Genomic DNA, 15,621 nt, shown 5'->3' with positions numbered 1-15,621 from the left:
TTTTTTTATTTATTTTTCATATACCACGCTCCTTCGTTCTCTGTTTTTGAGAACTATTTGAATTGCATTAAACGCGTGAGGCTGCTATTCTTTAACCGTAAGAAGCAGCTCTCACCCTGCCATTTTCGTATTTGCATCATTATTTATCGATGGCGAGTCCAACAAATTATGATCTTTGAAATGCAAATAGTATTGTGCTGTCTAAATTTCAGAGCTTCTTCGGTCTCGAGTCGCGGCTTTGTTTGGTAAAACTTGCTCGAATTGTTTTATGGTTAAAGTGCAACAAGACAAGTCGTGAAAGGATATTCTAGCTATTGGAGATTTTTTTTCAGCTAACATGTTGACCTGTAGTTTCGGTCGAATTCTTCGCTGTCCACGGATCTTCCATCACGTATTTGCTTACCGCCGGAAATTGCCACGCCTCGAGCGACTTCACCAAATCGGGAAACTCGGCGCTCAACTTATTATGTAGCTGTTCATTGACCACCTTGTTGCCAGCAGCGTTGAAGTGGATACCATCTATCAGCATCGTGTTTCGAGTCGCCGATGCCATGGCATCAAAATGTGCGTACAAATCCAGCACTGGGACGTTTAGTGTGCTGGCGACGTCCACACAAGCGCGAGAATAGTTCCCCACCGCAGAATTTGAGCGATCCACGAGACCTCGCTTCGCATCAGTCCGTTCTTGTGCGTTCTTCACTCTTGCGTCGTCGTCAATATGAGGTGGAGTGATCATCAAAATATTGGCATTTGGGGCTTCACTTTGAAACCTGCCGACGATTTTGATCAAGTTTTGCTTATAGTCCTCAATCGGCACGTGCATCTCTGAGTTGCTTCCATTTGTTAGTGCGGCATCGTTGGTCCCGAGCCAGACCGTGATGAGGGATGGAGAGCTATATGCACCGGAGTTAATCTCATTTTCGAGGACCGGCATTACGTCCTTGAGGAACCATCTTGTGTTGTAACCCGAGAGCCCTCGCGCAATGACATCCGCCGTTCTAGTGTACTGAGCCTGGAGTAGTGCGACCCAACCTTGCACGTTCGGATAAGTGCCATGTTCAGTGAGCGAGTCTCCCGTAAGTAGCAGGACTGGACGTCGATTGAACTGGGTTGTGATAGCTGTAGAATCGGCTGGTAGACCGAAGATCCATGCAAGCGCAACGCAGACAATGATATTTCGTATAGCGTCGGAGCACAGTGCCATCGTATTGATGGTCAATTCAGTTGTGCCGCAATGTTGTGTGTGAGTGAAGAGTATACGTGTAATATCGTCGCGCAATCAGGTAGACCGCTGTGAGGTATTACCATCCCCGGTAGACGATTCGTTGTCAGTTCTCAACGAGCACGTGCTGCTGCAGATCCTCTGGCCAAGTTGATAAACACCGGTCTAGGAGATCAGTACATGGACTTGGCTTGAATGTCCTGCTGCACCCTATCACAGTGAAAGTTACTTGTCGACGCAGCGTCTTTGATCATTGATCACTACTCAGCGGGGTACCGCGTCTTGCTGTAATCGTAACAGCAAAATACGCACCATCTTCAGATAAATTTGTGGATTAGAAATGTTGGAGGCTAAGTTCAAATGCATCAGTATTGGCTCTACCCGGAAAAATATAGAGCCAATGCTGATGCATTTAGAGTCTATATGGATCGAAAATACAATCGTTACAGCCCTTTACTATCCATATTACGTAGTTCGCGAGAACATACGTTCACTTCATTGCAGGCAAGAACAATGGAGATAAAGACCGCAATTCGAGTTGGGGAACAGTGTTGGAAAACTCAAATGCTTTTGGTCCTAAATCCAAAGTCACTTCAAAGCTAATCTCAAAATATCTGGTCGTGTCTAACATAAATTGCGATCTTATCTTTGATATAACGTCGCGACTCTAGAGAGCCGCAGGTACTAAACGGTGTTATACCTTTCATGGCTTCAGTGCGGCGCGTGTTATTAGCTGCAAGCTGTGATGAGGAAAGCGAAGCATTTCGTCATTTGTTGCAGCCTCACGAATCTATCTCCGAACAAGATCTGGATCTCGGACTTCTGAATCGTGAACCTCCAGTTCTGCCACAAGATGGAAACGATGACAGTCGAAACAGTTCACAGTCGCTGTTAGAGGATCTGCTAGTTCACTTAGCAGCTCGAAAATTTGGAGCCGCAGCTAAATCAGCAAAAGATGAAATGATTCTAGGCATCGACCCGCAAACTTTTGTGCGTTGGGAGCAGATCGAAGCACAATCTGCAGAAATTAAGGGGTTTATCGACGATTTACACGGGTAGGTTGGCCAACCTGTTAAAAAAAATATAGCGTTGTCTAGGAGATTCTAACCGTGATCTTGTACTATAGATTACTGCTAAAGAGTGAGTGGAGTGCGTTCAGCATCTCCACGTTCAGTCGTGTCGTTAAACGACTCCAGAATCCTCGGGCTCGTCAACGTTTTCTTTCGTTCGCTTTTCAAATTCTCCGGCTTTCGTTACAACCCAAATCTGCAGAGGTGGAGAACAAGTTCTTTGATGAAGCTGTGCGTCTGTTGCTGCTTGGGGTAACAGACTTGTGGTCGGCAATCCGAAAAGACTGCGCCAAGATGGCAGCTACAATTGTGTTTGAGTTTTCATCACTAAAGCATATCGAGCAATTCATGGACAGTTTGCTCTGTGTCGCCATGGGTTCCCGAAGTGTTAGCGCAGATAAAAGTCAGGTAACTGCGTGGACTGAGAGGGAAGGCGCATTACTGGCACTATCGGTTTTATTACGCTCCATCGAGATAGAGTCCACCGCTCAACAAGTCAAGGTTAATGAAGATTCCAAGGTTTCTCAGGTAAAAGATGATATCAAGGGCATGTTGGGCATTCGTCAATTACCGATGATAAAGTATCGTTTTGGTTCCAATGGAAGTCACACTTTCACTCAACTACCGAGATGTCTAGTACAAACGCTAAAACCTGCGATATACCAGTGTCTTCGCCACGACCAGCTCAGTGTTCGACAGCTCTCAGCTCAATGTTTGGTGGAGTATGCTTCGCTTTGTGAAGAACCGACACGGCTGCTTATTTTTCAGGAAGTAATCAGCAAACTGAATCGTATCAATCGGAGCGACAAGATATCGGATGATAGTGCTCGGAATCCGGAAGAATCTGAACTACTGGATGCGTTTGAAGCTGAAGGATTGCTGGATGTGTTGGCTCGGATGGCACCGCGTCTCCCGTCGACTTTTTTGTATAAGCACTGGAAATTCGTGTTTCCAACGCTGGAGAAGTATGTGATACATATCGCTTCAAGTGTTCGCCAGAAGAGCAGCAGCGTCGTGCTAGCACTGGCAAAGCAAAGTCTGAGCGCAACTTCAGATGACGAGGCTTCCTTGAAGTTGATGGTGCAAATGCTGCTTTCATTGTCCAAGCAGCTACAGGACGAAAGCAGTTTATGTTGGCAGAGAAAAGAAGGTCGTTTATTGAGTATCGATGTTCTCATTAACGTCCTGGGTCAAAGTCTGTTGAACTGCAGTAGTGGTGCCGGTAAACTGTTGAGGTGGAAGCCAGCACCTACAAAATCATACCACCGGTCAAGATCGCTTGCTGACTTGCAAACATGTTTTTGGGCTCACGAACAAGCTCAATCAGCCACCTGGGCAAAAACAAAAGGAACGGACGAAGATCAAAGTGCTCTCAATAGCAACAAAGCAGAGAGCAAATCACTTGTCCATGATATTAACACTTGGATCGAGAAAAACAATGGCCAAAATGGCCTCCCTGCTTCAGGTAATGAGTTCTGGCAGCAGATTACGAGTGGATTTATCGCACAGACGAAGGAGGCATTCGAGTCCTCGCAATTTGAGCTTCGCCGAATCTCTCGCCAAGTCCTTCCAGGTCTAATGCGACTTGTCGTCTGGACAGACCAACTCAATTTCCTCTCGTTGACGGAAGTCGTAGTCGAGTCGGCGGATAAGTCGTGGAGTTGGACGTGCGTGAAGAACATTGTACTGTATTTACGCTACCTGGAAGAGAGCATGGTCGCTATGGGTGATAACGTTGAATGTTCTACGTCACTGAAGCTAACGACGGACTGGAAAACCGTGTGGCACAACCTCATGATGCTGGAAAGTGGTGCACAAAGTCTGTCTATTGACACAGAAGCGATCGTGGCTAAAGTGGAAGCGAAGATGTTGGCATTTCTTAGCGTTGACACTGTGACAGACCCACCTCAACAAGTCACCCGGCTCTTGGATGGTGCGTTGCGACTGATTCACGAGCAGCTTCCTAAAGCAATGCAATTGTTGGAGGTTTGGAATATATCCGTGAACATCGACAACTCCCTGGATCGTCAGTTTTGCATCTTCCTCGTGCCTCTACTCCCAGCGGTTGTTAGTACACTGCAAGTTTTGAATGAACGACACGGAAGTAGCAATTCCAGCTGGAGCGATCGTATTCATTCTCATGAAGTTGATCTGTCTTGGAACTCTCGATGGCTTTGTCTAGTACGGATTATTTTATCGTGGCTTTTGTGTGATGACATGTTCCGGTGGATCACACTTAGCAAGTCAGAGGCTCAATCGCACCTTTTAGACAGTCTTAGTGTAGTTCTTCACTTTTCAAATACCAGTTTATCCCGTGCAGAAGAGGATGAAGAGATGGATAGAATTCTTCAGTGCCTCCAGGACACCTTCACTTCTACGCAAGTGTGCACGCAAGACTCAAACTATTTTTTCTTAATGGACATTTATATGCAAGTGTGGCTACGATGTCTCAAAGGCAGTAACTCCACGCCCAAGGTAGTGATTGCCGTGGCTCAGCTTTACAGCCAGAGACAGCAGAATTGTGGCGGATCTGACGCTAAAACGACGGCAGCTGAAAACAATTCGGCGGAAGCATGGGACGATTGGGATGGCGACGAAGTGCAGCAAGCGTCTCCAGTCGGTGACATATCTACTTCAGACTTTTTGTTTCAGGAGGTATTGGATTATCTCGACATTAGCCAGCTAAACCTGCTTCGGGAGGCAATACGTAGCATTCCAGACATCGCTGGTATGAATGATATTCCAGCTGAGCACATTTCACAAATGCAACAGCAGATTGAGGCCTGTACGCACACCTAGCACACACGATCCGACCATAACACACACGTACGTTTATTCAGCCAACACGTAAGACTTGTAGCCGTACTTCTGCCATACTTTAGCCATGCAATTCCATTCATCGGTAAAGCCTAGTGTCCGGATTCCAGACCCAAAGTACTAAGTTCCACCAAATTCCACATCCACATATACTGCGCAAGTGCTACTAGCACCACAAGCACTGATTGCACGATTTCCCAAGTAAATAATGCTTCTACTACCCAGTGTCTTCTCTCCTCCAATAAATCTACTGATGCGTTTGTCCTCTCCCCTTTAACTTTTTCAGGAGAACTCGTCTTCATGCCATGCACTTTATCCAACCTTTCCGGAATTTCTCTAGACTCTCGTAACTCTTCGTCTCCACTGCTTTCATCCAAAATATTTCTCTCTGGTTCATCGCTCGAGTCGAGTCTCCTGGTTCGTGGTCCGTCGCTAGTGAAGTAATCCACGATAATCTGCTTCGACAACGAGCCATCATCCTCAGCCAGCATCACTGTGGTACCAAGAGCTTGATCCTCCGTGTCAAATTCGTTGTCTAGCGTCTCCCAGCTGCTCGGGTTCATTTCTTTATCAACCTTGAAGGCAAATTTCATGCATTATCAGTTGATTAAAACTCCGGTCGAAAGCCGTCAGCGATAATTCAACCGTCAAATCTGACAGATTTGTTGATTCTATCTGCTTCAAAGATACCTTCTTGAAGTGGTCTGTAAGTTACAGACCGTCTGTTCCCCACAGAAATAATTACGGGACAAATACCCGTCCAAGTCCCGTTTTCGCGACTGGTGCAGATGGAGGCTTCAAGTAGCGTTGCAGCGGCGCAACGCACGCTCCGCTTCGTGTGTGGAGTCGAGTCACAAGCGTCTTGTCAAGGCGTGGCGACAGATGTAGAGCCGACGCTGAAGCGGCAGCGTGTTGTTGATCCTTCGATTGTCGAAGTACGTCTAGTCGAGTTTATTCGCGACCTTGACGAGGCGAACGAAGACAACGACAAGCATTACGGCTTGTTTGTATGGCCGTCGGCGCTGTTGCTATCCCGGTTCATTACCCACGAAGCAAGTTGGCTTTGTCGCGACAAAGTCGTCCTGGAATTGGGTTGCGGAACAGGACTCCCGTCGATTACCTCTGCGTTATGTGAAGCTGCAAAGGTTTACCTTACAGATCGACCTGATGCTGGCGACATCCAGCGTAACGCAGAGGCTAATATCACGCTGAATGGGCTTGATGGTCGTGCGGAATTCATACCGCTATCTTGGGGAGATATGTACGTATCGGACGAGATCGTTTCCATCTTCCAAGCTGTCGATGTCGTCCTAGCTGCTGACTGTTTTTATCAATCTGAAGGTATCTTGACTGTTACCCTCTTAAAGTAATGTTACATCTGACAATTGTGTACTGTGCTCATGCAGATTTTGAGAAAGTGGTCGCGACTGTCGCCCTCATTTTGCGATGCAGTAACTCACCCTCCTGCAAGTTCTACTTCACCTACCAATTACGCAGTATCAATCGATCGATCGCTCCTTTACTCTCTCGCTGGGGTTTGACTGCCCGGTCAATTGAAAAAAGCTCGTATATCAACGACGCACACGAGATGGAAATCCAAGATTTTGATAGTATCTACCTCTACGAGATGAAACGTTCAGCCTAACACGAAATGGGTGGCTCAGATTCGCCTTTTATCTTGTATCTGTCACAGTTCCTCATTTTAACAGTATTTCCGATGTTGGAAATGTTCCTCCCACGATCTAGAGAGCATATGCGTGGGGCTCTCGCAATAGCCTCTTCAGCCTTTTCCATGGGAGATTTACTGTTGCTTTTCCCTTACAATCACTAGATCCTCTTGACACGAGTGAGACCGTGGAGCTCTACCATCCACCCGCTAGTACAGGATCGCCAGGTAAATATTCCAGGGCTTTTACTCACGGAACTCGAGTGTACAGCACTTCTATCATCACCGCCACCACAAAGTATCATTGACTCCTTCAGCTTCTAGAAAATGTTTCTTCAAATCGCAGCGTGTCATTACTTTTTTTCATTGGTCAAAACCGCTCCATTTTTACAACCAATCACACGGAGTTATGTATGTGGACGTGAAGCTCACCGCAAAACTCAAATCTACCAGGAAGAGCATCATGTTCGCTCGAGTCGCTCGCGTCGCCTCGCTTACTGCCGTCCGCCGCACGCCCTCGTTGGGCCTGCGTGCGCTGCAGAGCCGCGAGAAGTCATCGATCTCCAACTTGCTGAAGGTACGGTGAAAATTCGCTGTAGATTCGCTGGAATTTAGCATGATCACAAGCTAATTTTTACCAAAATAATCCGTTGTTTTATCATTTACAGCGTGAGATTGAGGAGGAAAAGGCCAACTGCTTCGAGGAGGAGGAACTGGAGAACCTGCGTCTTAAGGTTGAGAAGGTGTTCAAGCTGCAGGAGACTCCTGGCTGCATGGACGTCGTGCTGCAGGGCACAGTGGGCGCCGACTCGATCAAGATCAAGTTCAACGCGCAAGATACCGTGGAACTCGAGGAAGACGAGGACTATGAGGATGATGAGGGAGAAGATAGCACTGAGATGGACGAGGATTATGAAGACGAGGAAGAGGAGGACGAGCTCCCAGGTATCCGTTTCACAGCCGACATCACGCGCGACAACAAGGGCATGCAGTTCGACTGCGTGGCCAGCAGCAACCTCACGGTGGAGCGCTTGCGCTACCTCAAGGACTTCGCCAAGGACGCCGAGGACGAGACGCTGTACTTTGGCCCCAACTTCATCGACCTGGAACTCGACGTGCAGGACCAATTTTACAACTTCCTGGCCGAGCGCAACATCGACGACGAGTTGGCGCAGTTCATTACGCAATTCGCCGATTTCAAGGAGCAACGCGAGTATCTGGCGTTCCTCGAGGACACCGAGACGTTCGTCAAGCACTAAAACACACACTCGGTAGTGTATTGTTGCATACTGGTCCACTAAATCGAACAGTTGAAGCCCCCACTCACTCACTACTTGGCATTTTATAGTCCTCTTTACAGGGTCGAATTGCAGTGCATTGCCTTCTTGTCTAACCTTGCATCCGAGACATGACGTTCTGCATGAGCTGCGAGACCTTGGGGTTCGACATGTGACGCGTTGCAGCGGACGGTCCTTCGTTGTCCACGTCACGGAAGAAATCCGCCAAGTCCGGGTCCGATCGTGCTGCAATGAGCTCAGGACTGTTCATAAGGCCACTCATGTCGGGCATCCCACCAGCTCCTGCACCAGGAGCAGGTCCACCGGCGCCACCGAGTCCACCCATGAGGTTGTTGAGCATGTCGGGGTTCTGCATCATATTCTGCGCCATCTGCATCATCTGAGGATTCTGCATCATGTTCTGGGCCATCTGCATCATTTGCGGGTTGTTCATGAGGTCAGCAAGGCCGCCACCGCCTCCGCCCAACATACTGGCCAGGTTCGACAGGTCTGGCATGCCTCCAGCGCCACCGGCAGGAGCTGAAGCCGCTGGCGTCGTCTGCACCTGACGACGTTTACGTTCAGCTTCTGCGAGTCCGTCACGACACGCAGCGTTCGTGCTGTCCACTTCGAGCCCACGTCTGAAGGTGTCAATTGCGCCGTCAAAGTCCTTGAGCTGCACCTGTGCGCTGCCCATACGAGAGTACGCCTTCACATACGACGGTTTAAGAGCGATCGACTGCTCGCAGTGGTCGATCACCTCTGTGTACTTGCCCAAATACATCAACGCAGCAGCCAAATTCGAGTGGTAAATGTGGGACGACGGGCCGTCCGACGACAGCTGCAGCGTCTCACGGTACAGTTTAGCTGCGCCTTCGTAGTCTTGGCGACTCAACGCAGCGTTACCCTGCGCCTTCACCTCCTCAGCCTTGGCTTCCTTCTCTTCTTTAGACAACTCCGGCTTGACGTCTCCGAATTTCTCCTTAAATTTAGCCAATGCCTTGTTCGTACGCGTAGCATGTTCACTGGAACCAGGGGCAGCGTCTTTGAAGAAGCCCTTGCTCTCCAGCTTGGCCACCCACTTCTTCCACAGCTCCGGGTCTGTATAGAAGATAATCAGCCAATGAGAAATATCCCTCCAGGTGCTATAAACTGTGCCACGTACGCTTCTTCACGACCGGGTCTTCGTCCGCCATCGACTTTGCCTCGCCTGTCGTTCCAGTCTCCAGATTCAGTGCCTTGAGTCCCGCAGCGAAGATCTCGTCAAACGAGGCCTCGCCGTTGACTGCCAACTGCCGTTTCTGTTCTGCATCGTGCACGTTCACGCCGAACGCTTCACTGAATTGTGATAGATGATAGTTAGGGACGATTGAGTGATTGAAATGGATTTTTGCAGCTTGTACTGCGAATTAAAGCGTGGGAATTACGTGAGGCTGGTAAGAGCAGAGTCCACTTGTTGGGAGTTCACGCCGTCGCGCGACTTGAGCGCGTCCACCCACGCCAACGCGTTGAACAGCGTGGCCTTGCTCGAGCTGTCCATGATGCACGAAGTAAATCAAATTCTCCCTTTTTCTAGAAGCCACAACCAAAATTGTCTTCTGGTTGGTTAAAATTACATGTTTTAAAGTATTTGATTGGATAATAACTCCAGCGAATCAAATGCCGCCGTATTCGAAAGATCGGAGCGCTTCAAGCTACATTTACATACAATGGAGGAAGCAGTCGCTGCAAATGAAGAGGCGATTTTAGAGCGACGTCACGAGATCCGCACGAGTCTGAGAGCTGTAGAGAACTCTCTGAGAGAAGCTGGAGCTGTCACGAATGGCTACAATAGTGCGTACTGGTTGGAGTCGACCAATGTCCACTGGGATGGACTCTCGAGTTCGCTCTTCCTTCGACAGGTTGAGCACGTTTCTAAAGCAACTCTGGCTCGTTATGCATCCCATCGCTTTAATTTCGATGCTCCTGACCCAGTCCGGTATCATTGGAGACTGACACCGTTGGGTAAGGCCAAATGTCGACGGATTTGGAGTCTTTTTGACGCAGATAGGGACGATAAATGGACTCACGAAGAGTTCCGCGAATACATGGTAGGCTTAAAGTGTTCGACGGATTCTGTGGAGTTGAGAGCATTTGAGGGCAGTCCAGAGATCTGGAGGATGTATACGAGTGATATGTGCGAGCTGGATGAGGAAGGAAAACTCACGTTCGAAGGGTTTAAAATGTATCGAGAGTTGGTAGAAGAGGACCAGCCATTGCAACGAGATCTGGCAAGTTTGGGGATTTCACTGCAGTGGGAGGAAGTAGAGAAAGTGACAATGATTAAGCGGCTTTTTGACGAGTATGTTGATGATCCAATGGGTACTGTCACTGCTAAAGCCGCGCAGTATCTATTGGCGGAGACGGGGATTCTACTGACAAGCGAAGAGACGATAGAAATCATTGAAAGGAGATATCAACATGCACGATGTCAGCGTTTTATTCATCAGTTAAAGCGTACATTAAGATTGTTTGGATATCGACAGCAGTCAGCACTCCGATTTACGAACGAAGGTCTCCCTAATAAGACTGGAAATAATGAAGAGCAGCCTCGAATCTGCCAAGTCGGACTGCTGAGTCTCGTTTTCTCATCGTGGTCTCCAGCGCTGAAGACAGTAAGTTGAGTTGCAATTTTTGAGTGGATAGTATTGTCTAATGTGCGTATCGCCACAGCTCTGGCGTCAATTCTTCTTGCAATGCAGGCTGCAGTCCTTCTGTGCGTTGAGACGACTCAAGCGACGAGTTTACTGGGCTCTCACGTGTGTGCGCCAAGTAGCATCGACTGGGATGTTATCAGCAAGTTGTCTGCTATCGCGTACTCCTGGTAGCGACCGCGGTGACTACATGTTAAAAATGGATATTGGACCAAAGTTTGCCACAACTTCGACCATTCATATCACGTACAACTCAGACGCCGATTGTAAGTAAAATATCTAACGCATTTACAGCATCGAAAAACTAATTATGACAGCGCTTTTCTAGCTGCCGCTACGCTTCATGAGCTTAAATACCTCGAACGTGGAGCTGAGTGTTTCCTATACATTGATTTAGCTTGTCGGAGCGGCACGAAAGGTTTGTTTGATACTGGGGCGTCCATTATATAACCGAGTTGACTTATTTTATTTTTCAGAAAACGATTCGCATCTCCTGGTTGACCGGATAACTTGGTTTATTGGAGAATATTTCCGAGATCATATCGAATCTCTCCCATTCTTTCATCGCTGGTTTGTCTCGCTACCATCAAAGCAGCAGCTACGCATGGGGCCAACAAATACCAGTGCTAGTGGGTCGCCGTCCGTGGTGATTCGACTGGTAATTTTGTTTACAGGCAAGATGGATCTGTACCATGTGATGCAGTCGCTCGGCCTGCCTTCGTCAATGCAGTTTGACCACCTCCTTCAGCGGTTTTCGCTACGTTTTCTGTGTAGCCACTCATTGGAGGATATACTGGTTACGAAGAACTTCAATATCGGAGCTCAATGGTCTTGTCGAGCTCAAATGGACGTACGGCTGAGCCGGCAGGCTTGGGCTCAGATTATCTCACAAGTAGCGTATCACCTCGAAGCCGAGCTGGCTCATGAGCTCGAGGACGCTGAGTATATTGCACAAATGAATGCTGAACGAGAGCAGAAGAAGGATAAATCGTTAATGCCGAACCAGCGATCATCGGCACCAAATCGAGATGACCGTGAAGTGAGAAATCCTCAAAATCCGGTGTTTGCAGAGATTAAAACTGAAAGCCGCCAGCATATGCTGATCAAATCGCTTCGGCGTGTTGCTAATGCACTTCAACACTCACAGCAGTTGAGCTCATTGTGGTCTTTTACCAATCTAGGCTCTGCACTTCGAGAGAATCCATGGTTTCGTAGTGTACTCTCACCTGAATGGTTTAAGCTACTCAAGCATGTGTTTGATACTCCCGGTGGCTTAGCTGAAGAGTGGAAAGCTAAAGGAGACTCGTTACGTGCCGAGTTTGATGATTCTAGCTACGTTAGAGCTGGAACGCGAACAGCACATGGACACCACCCAACGTCACGAGCAGCTGAAACAACGAAATCGTCCGAGCCAAAGCTGCACAATGGTTTTCAACAGGAAATGAAGATGGCAACTCACCATGGCCACGAAGCGAACCAGCAAGGTACCAACGCAACAGAATCGACCGAAGAAAAGAGCGAAGAACATTTATTGCTGGAGTTTTACGACATGTGCGCTCGACATTTACAAGGAGTTCACATTGTGCATGCTGAGGCTGGTACAAGTGGAGTCACGTGTATTCTGGAAGGTTGGAACATTTTCGGCTTACTACCGAGAATTCATCAGGGACATTTAGCTAAGAGGGTTTCGCTAACTCGATCCGGTACGTTTTCCTCCCGGCAACCTCATTCTAGGTGAGGTATCAAAAACTCTAGTGCCGTGCAAATAAATACATGTAGTACTACTACTAGCACTTGTAGTGGTAGGGGGGAACTTCAGATGGCCAGTGCAAGATGTACCGTGTCTGAGGAGCGATGTGAATTCGCATACGCATAGTTGGTTCTACCTTGCTTTAAGCAGACCACTAACTGTGGGATTTCGTTTAAACATCCATACACACAATATGCAAGCAGCGGAAAAGCTCAGGTTTTTGTCTCAAGAGAACTATCCTCCCCATGGGTCGTTGGTGCTGCCCCTGGAAAAATAATGCAAAAACCAAGGGAGAAATACTTCATCATTTCTGCCACGACAAAAATTAGAACTTCTCTCGATCACTCTTATGAAAAATGCTAGAGTTGTGCCAACATTATTCGCGTGAAGTCAGTTGTAGGGGAGTTTATCAACAGAACAGCCGCTGTGGAATTGCAGCGTTGGTGCTGATGAATCATTATTTGGCTGGAAAATTCTCATTCTTCAGCTTCGATCACTCTGACTAAACTTTACTAACACATACTATTACTAGAATGTGCAACTACCAAACATTGCATAACTGGTGGAATGGCGGATGGTCAGTGTAACTATGACAAAGTGTAATGCTCACAGAAGGAGGAGAGACCAAAACGGTCCTCGCTCCTTTCACGAAGTAACGAAATAGGTATCTTCACTCCATCGCTCCCAAATTGTACATATAACCAATGCAATACACACATGCATCGTGGCGAGTCCAGAAAGCAGCTTCTTGTCCGCCGCAGTAAATTCGACACTGATCGAGACAGAAGAGTGGCGGAAAGCTGACTGGTCAGGATGGACCGACGAATTTTCGTGTTCGGCACATCACTTAACCTGTGAGAATTGATAGTACTGTATCAAATAAGACAGTTTACGATTTCTTACCAATCAGATAGTGGCGTAAACTTAACACTTCAGTTTACCGGGTCATGGTGGAAGATCGGCTCGAGGTGCTCGACCTTGGCGTGCCTGTGGAGTCTTCTACTCGCATCAGCTCCCAACTCAAAGGAAGTGACAGTCAGTGCATCGCTCTTTGCCACAAAACTCGCGTGGTCACGATCGCGAATGGCCGCTTCGTCGACGTATATGGTATCTGCAATAACAGATTACATCCTTTCGCGTTCCTGCACCAAATCTCGATCTCAGACCATGTATCTCGCCTCCGTAGCTCAAGCCTGAAGGGCGACATCTCACCAGATCTGGAAAGTGTTGTGACGACGTGTGTATCATTTCCCGTTCCCGGTTTTCTGCTGGTCGGCGCTCTCTTGGACGTTCCGGAATCCGAGATTTCGGGAACTGAAAGTACCGTGTTTCCCGTTTTGCTGCTCGGATTCCGATTGTATGCTGGTTCTGCCACCCAATTTACTGATGCTGCAAATAGCGAAAAGCTTCTTAAAGTTGCAACCTCCGTTCAAGTTTACTTTAGCTTCGTGGAACCTGTTGTGGGGGTTGGAGGGAAGAGTATTCGGAGCATGCAAGGTTTTCGCCATGACATGACGCCAGATGCAGGGTCTGTGCTGATTCTACTTGAGGACTCAAAAGTGTTTGGCGTATTCAGCTGGAAAGAGCGGTTTAGTGATCGACAGGTGTGCCTGGCGCAGATCAAGCAATCGGACAGCTTGGTTACTGCCGAGTTCGACCACGATGGTCGATATCTGCTGGTCGGAGATGCTAATGGACGACTGTCGCTGATCAATTTCAGAGATTTTCAATATGATGTGCGTGACATTTCTTCAAAAATGCAGCAAAATATGGGCAAACGACTGGAGCTTAGTGTGTGTTCTCGTTCCGGAGTGATAGCGCGTGACAACCCACTGGAGCACGTTCGCATTGTTCATACTTTAGGAATCAACGCAATAGAATCTACATATACAAGTCTCCGGTGGTGGATGTGCAATATTCGAGATCAACAGAAGCTTTTTATTCTTGCAGGCAAACAAGACGGATCGCTGAGCGTACGTGGTTGCAAATGATGCTAAGGCTGAGGAGATGAAGGGTTTTAAATATTGCAATGTATTGACAGATACTAAAACTCGTTCAAGGAAATGACGAAGCGCGAGGTGCCGTTGACTTGAGAGTTGTTCAGGTTTGAATCACTGCATGATTGTATTTAGACTTCGATTGATTGCTCACTGTATGTTGTCCTCTGCTAGATATATCCCGGTTTAGCGTCGGGCACACACGATGCCGTTCGAACCATTTCTGAGCCGATTAAATATGTTGAGAACAACTCGGAGGATGCTGCTGGGTTTGAGTTTCACATCACCTCAGAAATGCGTTGGAGAACATGGCGGATAAAGATTACAGAAGTTGGCGACGAACCATCCAAGCGGTATCGTTTAATTTGGCCGTCAGTGCGAGACTCGCTTGGTTTCCCCTCATTTATGGTGAGCTTTCTAACCCCAGCGCTGAATTTTGAAGCGATTCACTTATCTCTGTTCTCTCTGTGCGCGCAGATTCCAACCAAATCCGTAAAAAGCGTCGTTCTACTACCAAGCTCTTCTGAGTTTGCCAAAACTCTAGCGAATCCGACTCCAGATCACACCTTTCGATACCCTATATCATTGGCTGTGACAGCCAAATCTCTACAAGTTGTTGGTCTGTTAACGAAGGCTGCGGTTGAGACTGTTGAGGCATCCTCGGAGTTTGAAAGAGAAAATAGCGAGCAAGAAAAGAGTGAAAACGATGAGCAAAAGCTCGAGCGTGAGGAGGCTCAAGAAGAAGTCGCCACCATTGAACTTGAAGAAACGCGCGTGGAGGAACCCCATCCCTCTGGACCTACGACACTTCAGGACAAGTACAAACTTCCTCCCATGCAGTGGAAAGCCAAAAAAACCGTAGCTGCTGCAGCTAACCTGAACGAAGATCGATCTACCAATCAGGACGGTGTGTCTACCTCGAAACTCAATCGTGTAGTGTACAACGAGCGAGTCACGTCTGTGACACAACGCGTGGAGACGCTGAGTGGGGTCATGAAATCGATGCGAACGTCTTTTCAACTGTTTTCGAGTGATGTCCAACATCACATGAATCTCATTTCGGAACAGATAGAGGAGATTAATCGCCGACGAGTCACATAAGAAACTGCCCAATCTTCTCGAAGCAGAG

The 15,621-nt window shown here is 47.8% G+C and overlaps 8 protein-coding genes across 10 annotated transcripts; 5 read left to right on the top strand and 3 right to left on the bottom strand.

Annotated features, from left to right (window-relative positions):
• Window positions 1–328: 328 nt before the first annotated feature.
• PPTG_10437 (hypothetical protein) lies at window positions 329–1,204 on the bottom strand (the record flags this gene model as incomplete). The annotated part of the gene is made up of 1 exon (XM_008905136.1): window positions 329–1,204. One exon carries the CDS (start codon window positions 1,202–1,204, stop codon window positions 329–331), a length of 876 nt encoding a protein of 291 aa, XP_008903384.1.
• Window positions 1,205–1,927: 723 nt separating this feature from the next.
• On the top strand, window positions 1,928–5,091 carry PPTG_10436 (hypothetical protein; the record flags this gene model as incomplete). Its single annotated transcript, XM_008905135.1, has 2 exons — window positions 1,928–2,277; window positions 2,349–5,091. 2 exons carry the CDS (start codon window positions 1,928–1,930, stop codon window positions 5,089–5,091), a joined length of 3,093 nt encoding a protein of 1,030 aa, XP_008903383.1.
• Window positions 5,092–5,201: 110 nt separating this feature from the next.
• Window positions 5,202–5,672, bottom strand: PPTG_10435 (hypothetical protein; the record flags this gene model as incomplete). The annotated part of the gene is made up of 1 exon (XM_008905134.1): window positions 5,202–5,672. The coding sequence occupies one exon, from the start codon at window positions 5,670–5,672 to the stop codon at window positions 5,202–5,204; it is 471 nt and encodes a 156-aa protein (XP_008903382.1).
• A 190-nt stretch (window positions 5,673–5,862) lies between these two features.
• Window positions 5,863–6,754, top strand: PPTG_10434 (hypothetical protein; the record flags this gene model as incomplete). Its single annotated transcript, XM_008905133.1, has 2 exons — window positions 5,863–6,450; window positions 6,516–6,754. Exons 1-2 carry the CDS (start codon window positions 5,898–5,900, stop codon window positions 6,752–6,754), a joined length of 792 nt encoding a protein of 263 aa, XP_008903381.1. The 5' UTR covers window positions 5,863–5,897.
• A 395-nt stretch (window positions 6,755–7,149) lies between these two features.
• Window positions 7,150–8,302, top strand: PPTG_10433. 2 transcript variants are annotated; one of them, XM_008905131.1, is made up of 3 exons: window positions 7,150–7,352; window positions 7,444–8,046; window positions 8,124–8,302. In XM_008905131.1, the coding sequence occupies exons 1-2, from the start codon at window positions 7,185–7,187 to the stop codon at window positions 8,032–8,034; spliced, it is 759 nt and encodes a 252-aa protein (XP_008903379.1). In that variant the 5' UTR covers window positions 7,150–7,184; the 3' UTR covers window positions 8,035–8,046; window positions 8,124–8,302. The 2 variants fall into 2 exon arrangements, with proteins under 2 accessions (XP_008903379.1, XP_008903380.1); XM_008905132.1 differs by lacking the exon at window positions 8,124–8,302 and having other exon boundaries at window positions 7,444–8,109.
• On the bottom strand, window positions 7,631–9,640 carry PPTG_10432. 2 transcript variants are annotated; one of them, XM_008905129.1, is made up of 3 exons: window positions 9,480–9,640; window positions 9,218–9,390; window positions 7,631–9,153 (listed from the first exon to the last, which is right to left on the bottom strand). In XM_008905129.1, the coding sequence occupies exons 1-3, from the start codon at window positions 9,590–9,592 to the stop codon at window positions 8,165–8,167; spliced, it is 1,275 nt and encodes a 424-aa protein (XP_008903377.1). In that variant the 5' UTR covers window positions 9,593–9,640; the 3' UTR covers window positions 7,631–8,164. The 2 variants fall into 2 exon arrangements, with proteins under 2 accessions (XP_008903377.1, XP_008903378.1); XM_008905130.1 differs by having other exon boundaries at window positions 9,218–9,640.
• A 119-nt stretch (window positions 9,641–9,759) lies between these two features.
• Window positions 9,760–12,787, top strand: PPTG_10431 (hypothetical protein; the record flags this gene model as incomplete). The annotated part of the gene is made up of 4 exons (XM_008905128.1): window positions 9,760–10,706; window positions 10,765–11,011; window positions 11,074–11,163; window positions 11,222–12,787. Coding segments are annotated over 4 exons (2,546 nt in total), but the record flags the coding sequence as incomplete, so codon positions are not given.
• A 655-nt stretch (window positions 12,788–13,442) lies between these two features.
• PPTG_10430 (hypothetical protein) lies at window positions 13,443–15,593 on the top strand (the record flags this gene model as incomplete). The annotated part of the gene is made up of 4 exons (XM_008905127.1): window positions 13,443–14,468; window positions 14,537–14,599; window positions 14,667–14,900; window positions 14,970–15,593. 4 exons carry the CDS (start codon window positions 13,443–13,445, stop codon window positions 15,591–15,593), a joined length of 1,947 nt encoding a protein of 648 aa, XP_008903375.1.
• Between the last annotated feature and the right edge of the window lie 28 nt (window positions 15,594–15,621).

This window comes from Phytophthora parasitica (assembly GCF_000247585.1).
Source record: "Phytophthora parasitica INRA-310 unplaced genomic scaffold supercont2.19, whole genome shotgun sequence".
Taxonomy (NCBI): domain Eukaryota; phylum Oomycota; class Peronosporomycetes; order Peronosporales; family Peronosporaceae; genus Phytophthora; species Phytophthora nicotianae.
Note: the sequence above shows the minus strand (reverse complement) of the source record. Positions and strands in the feature narration are given on the sequence as shown.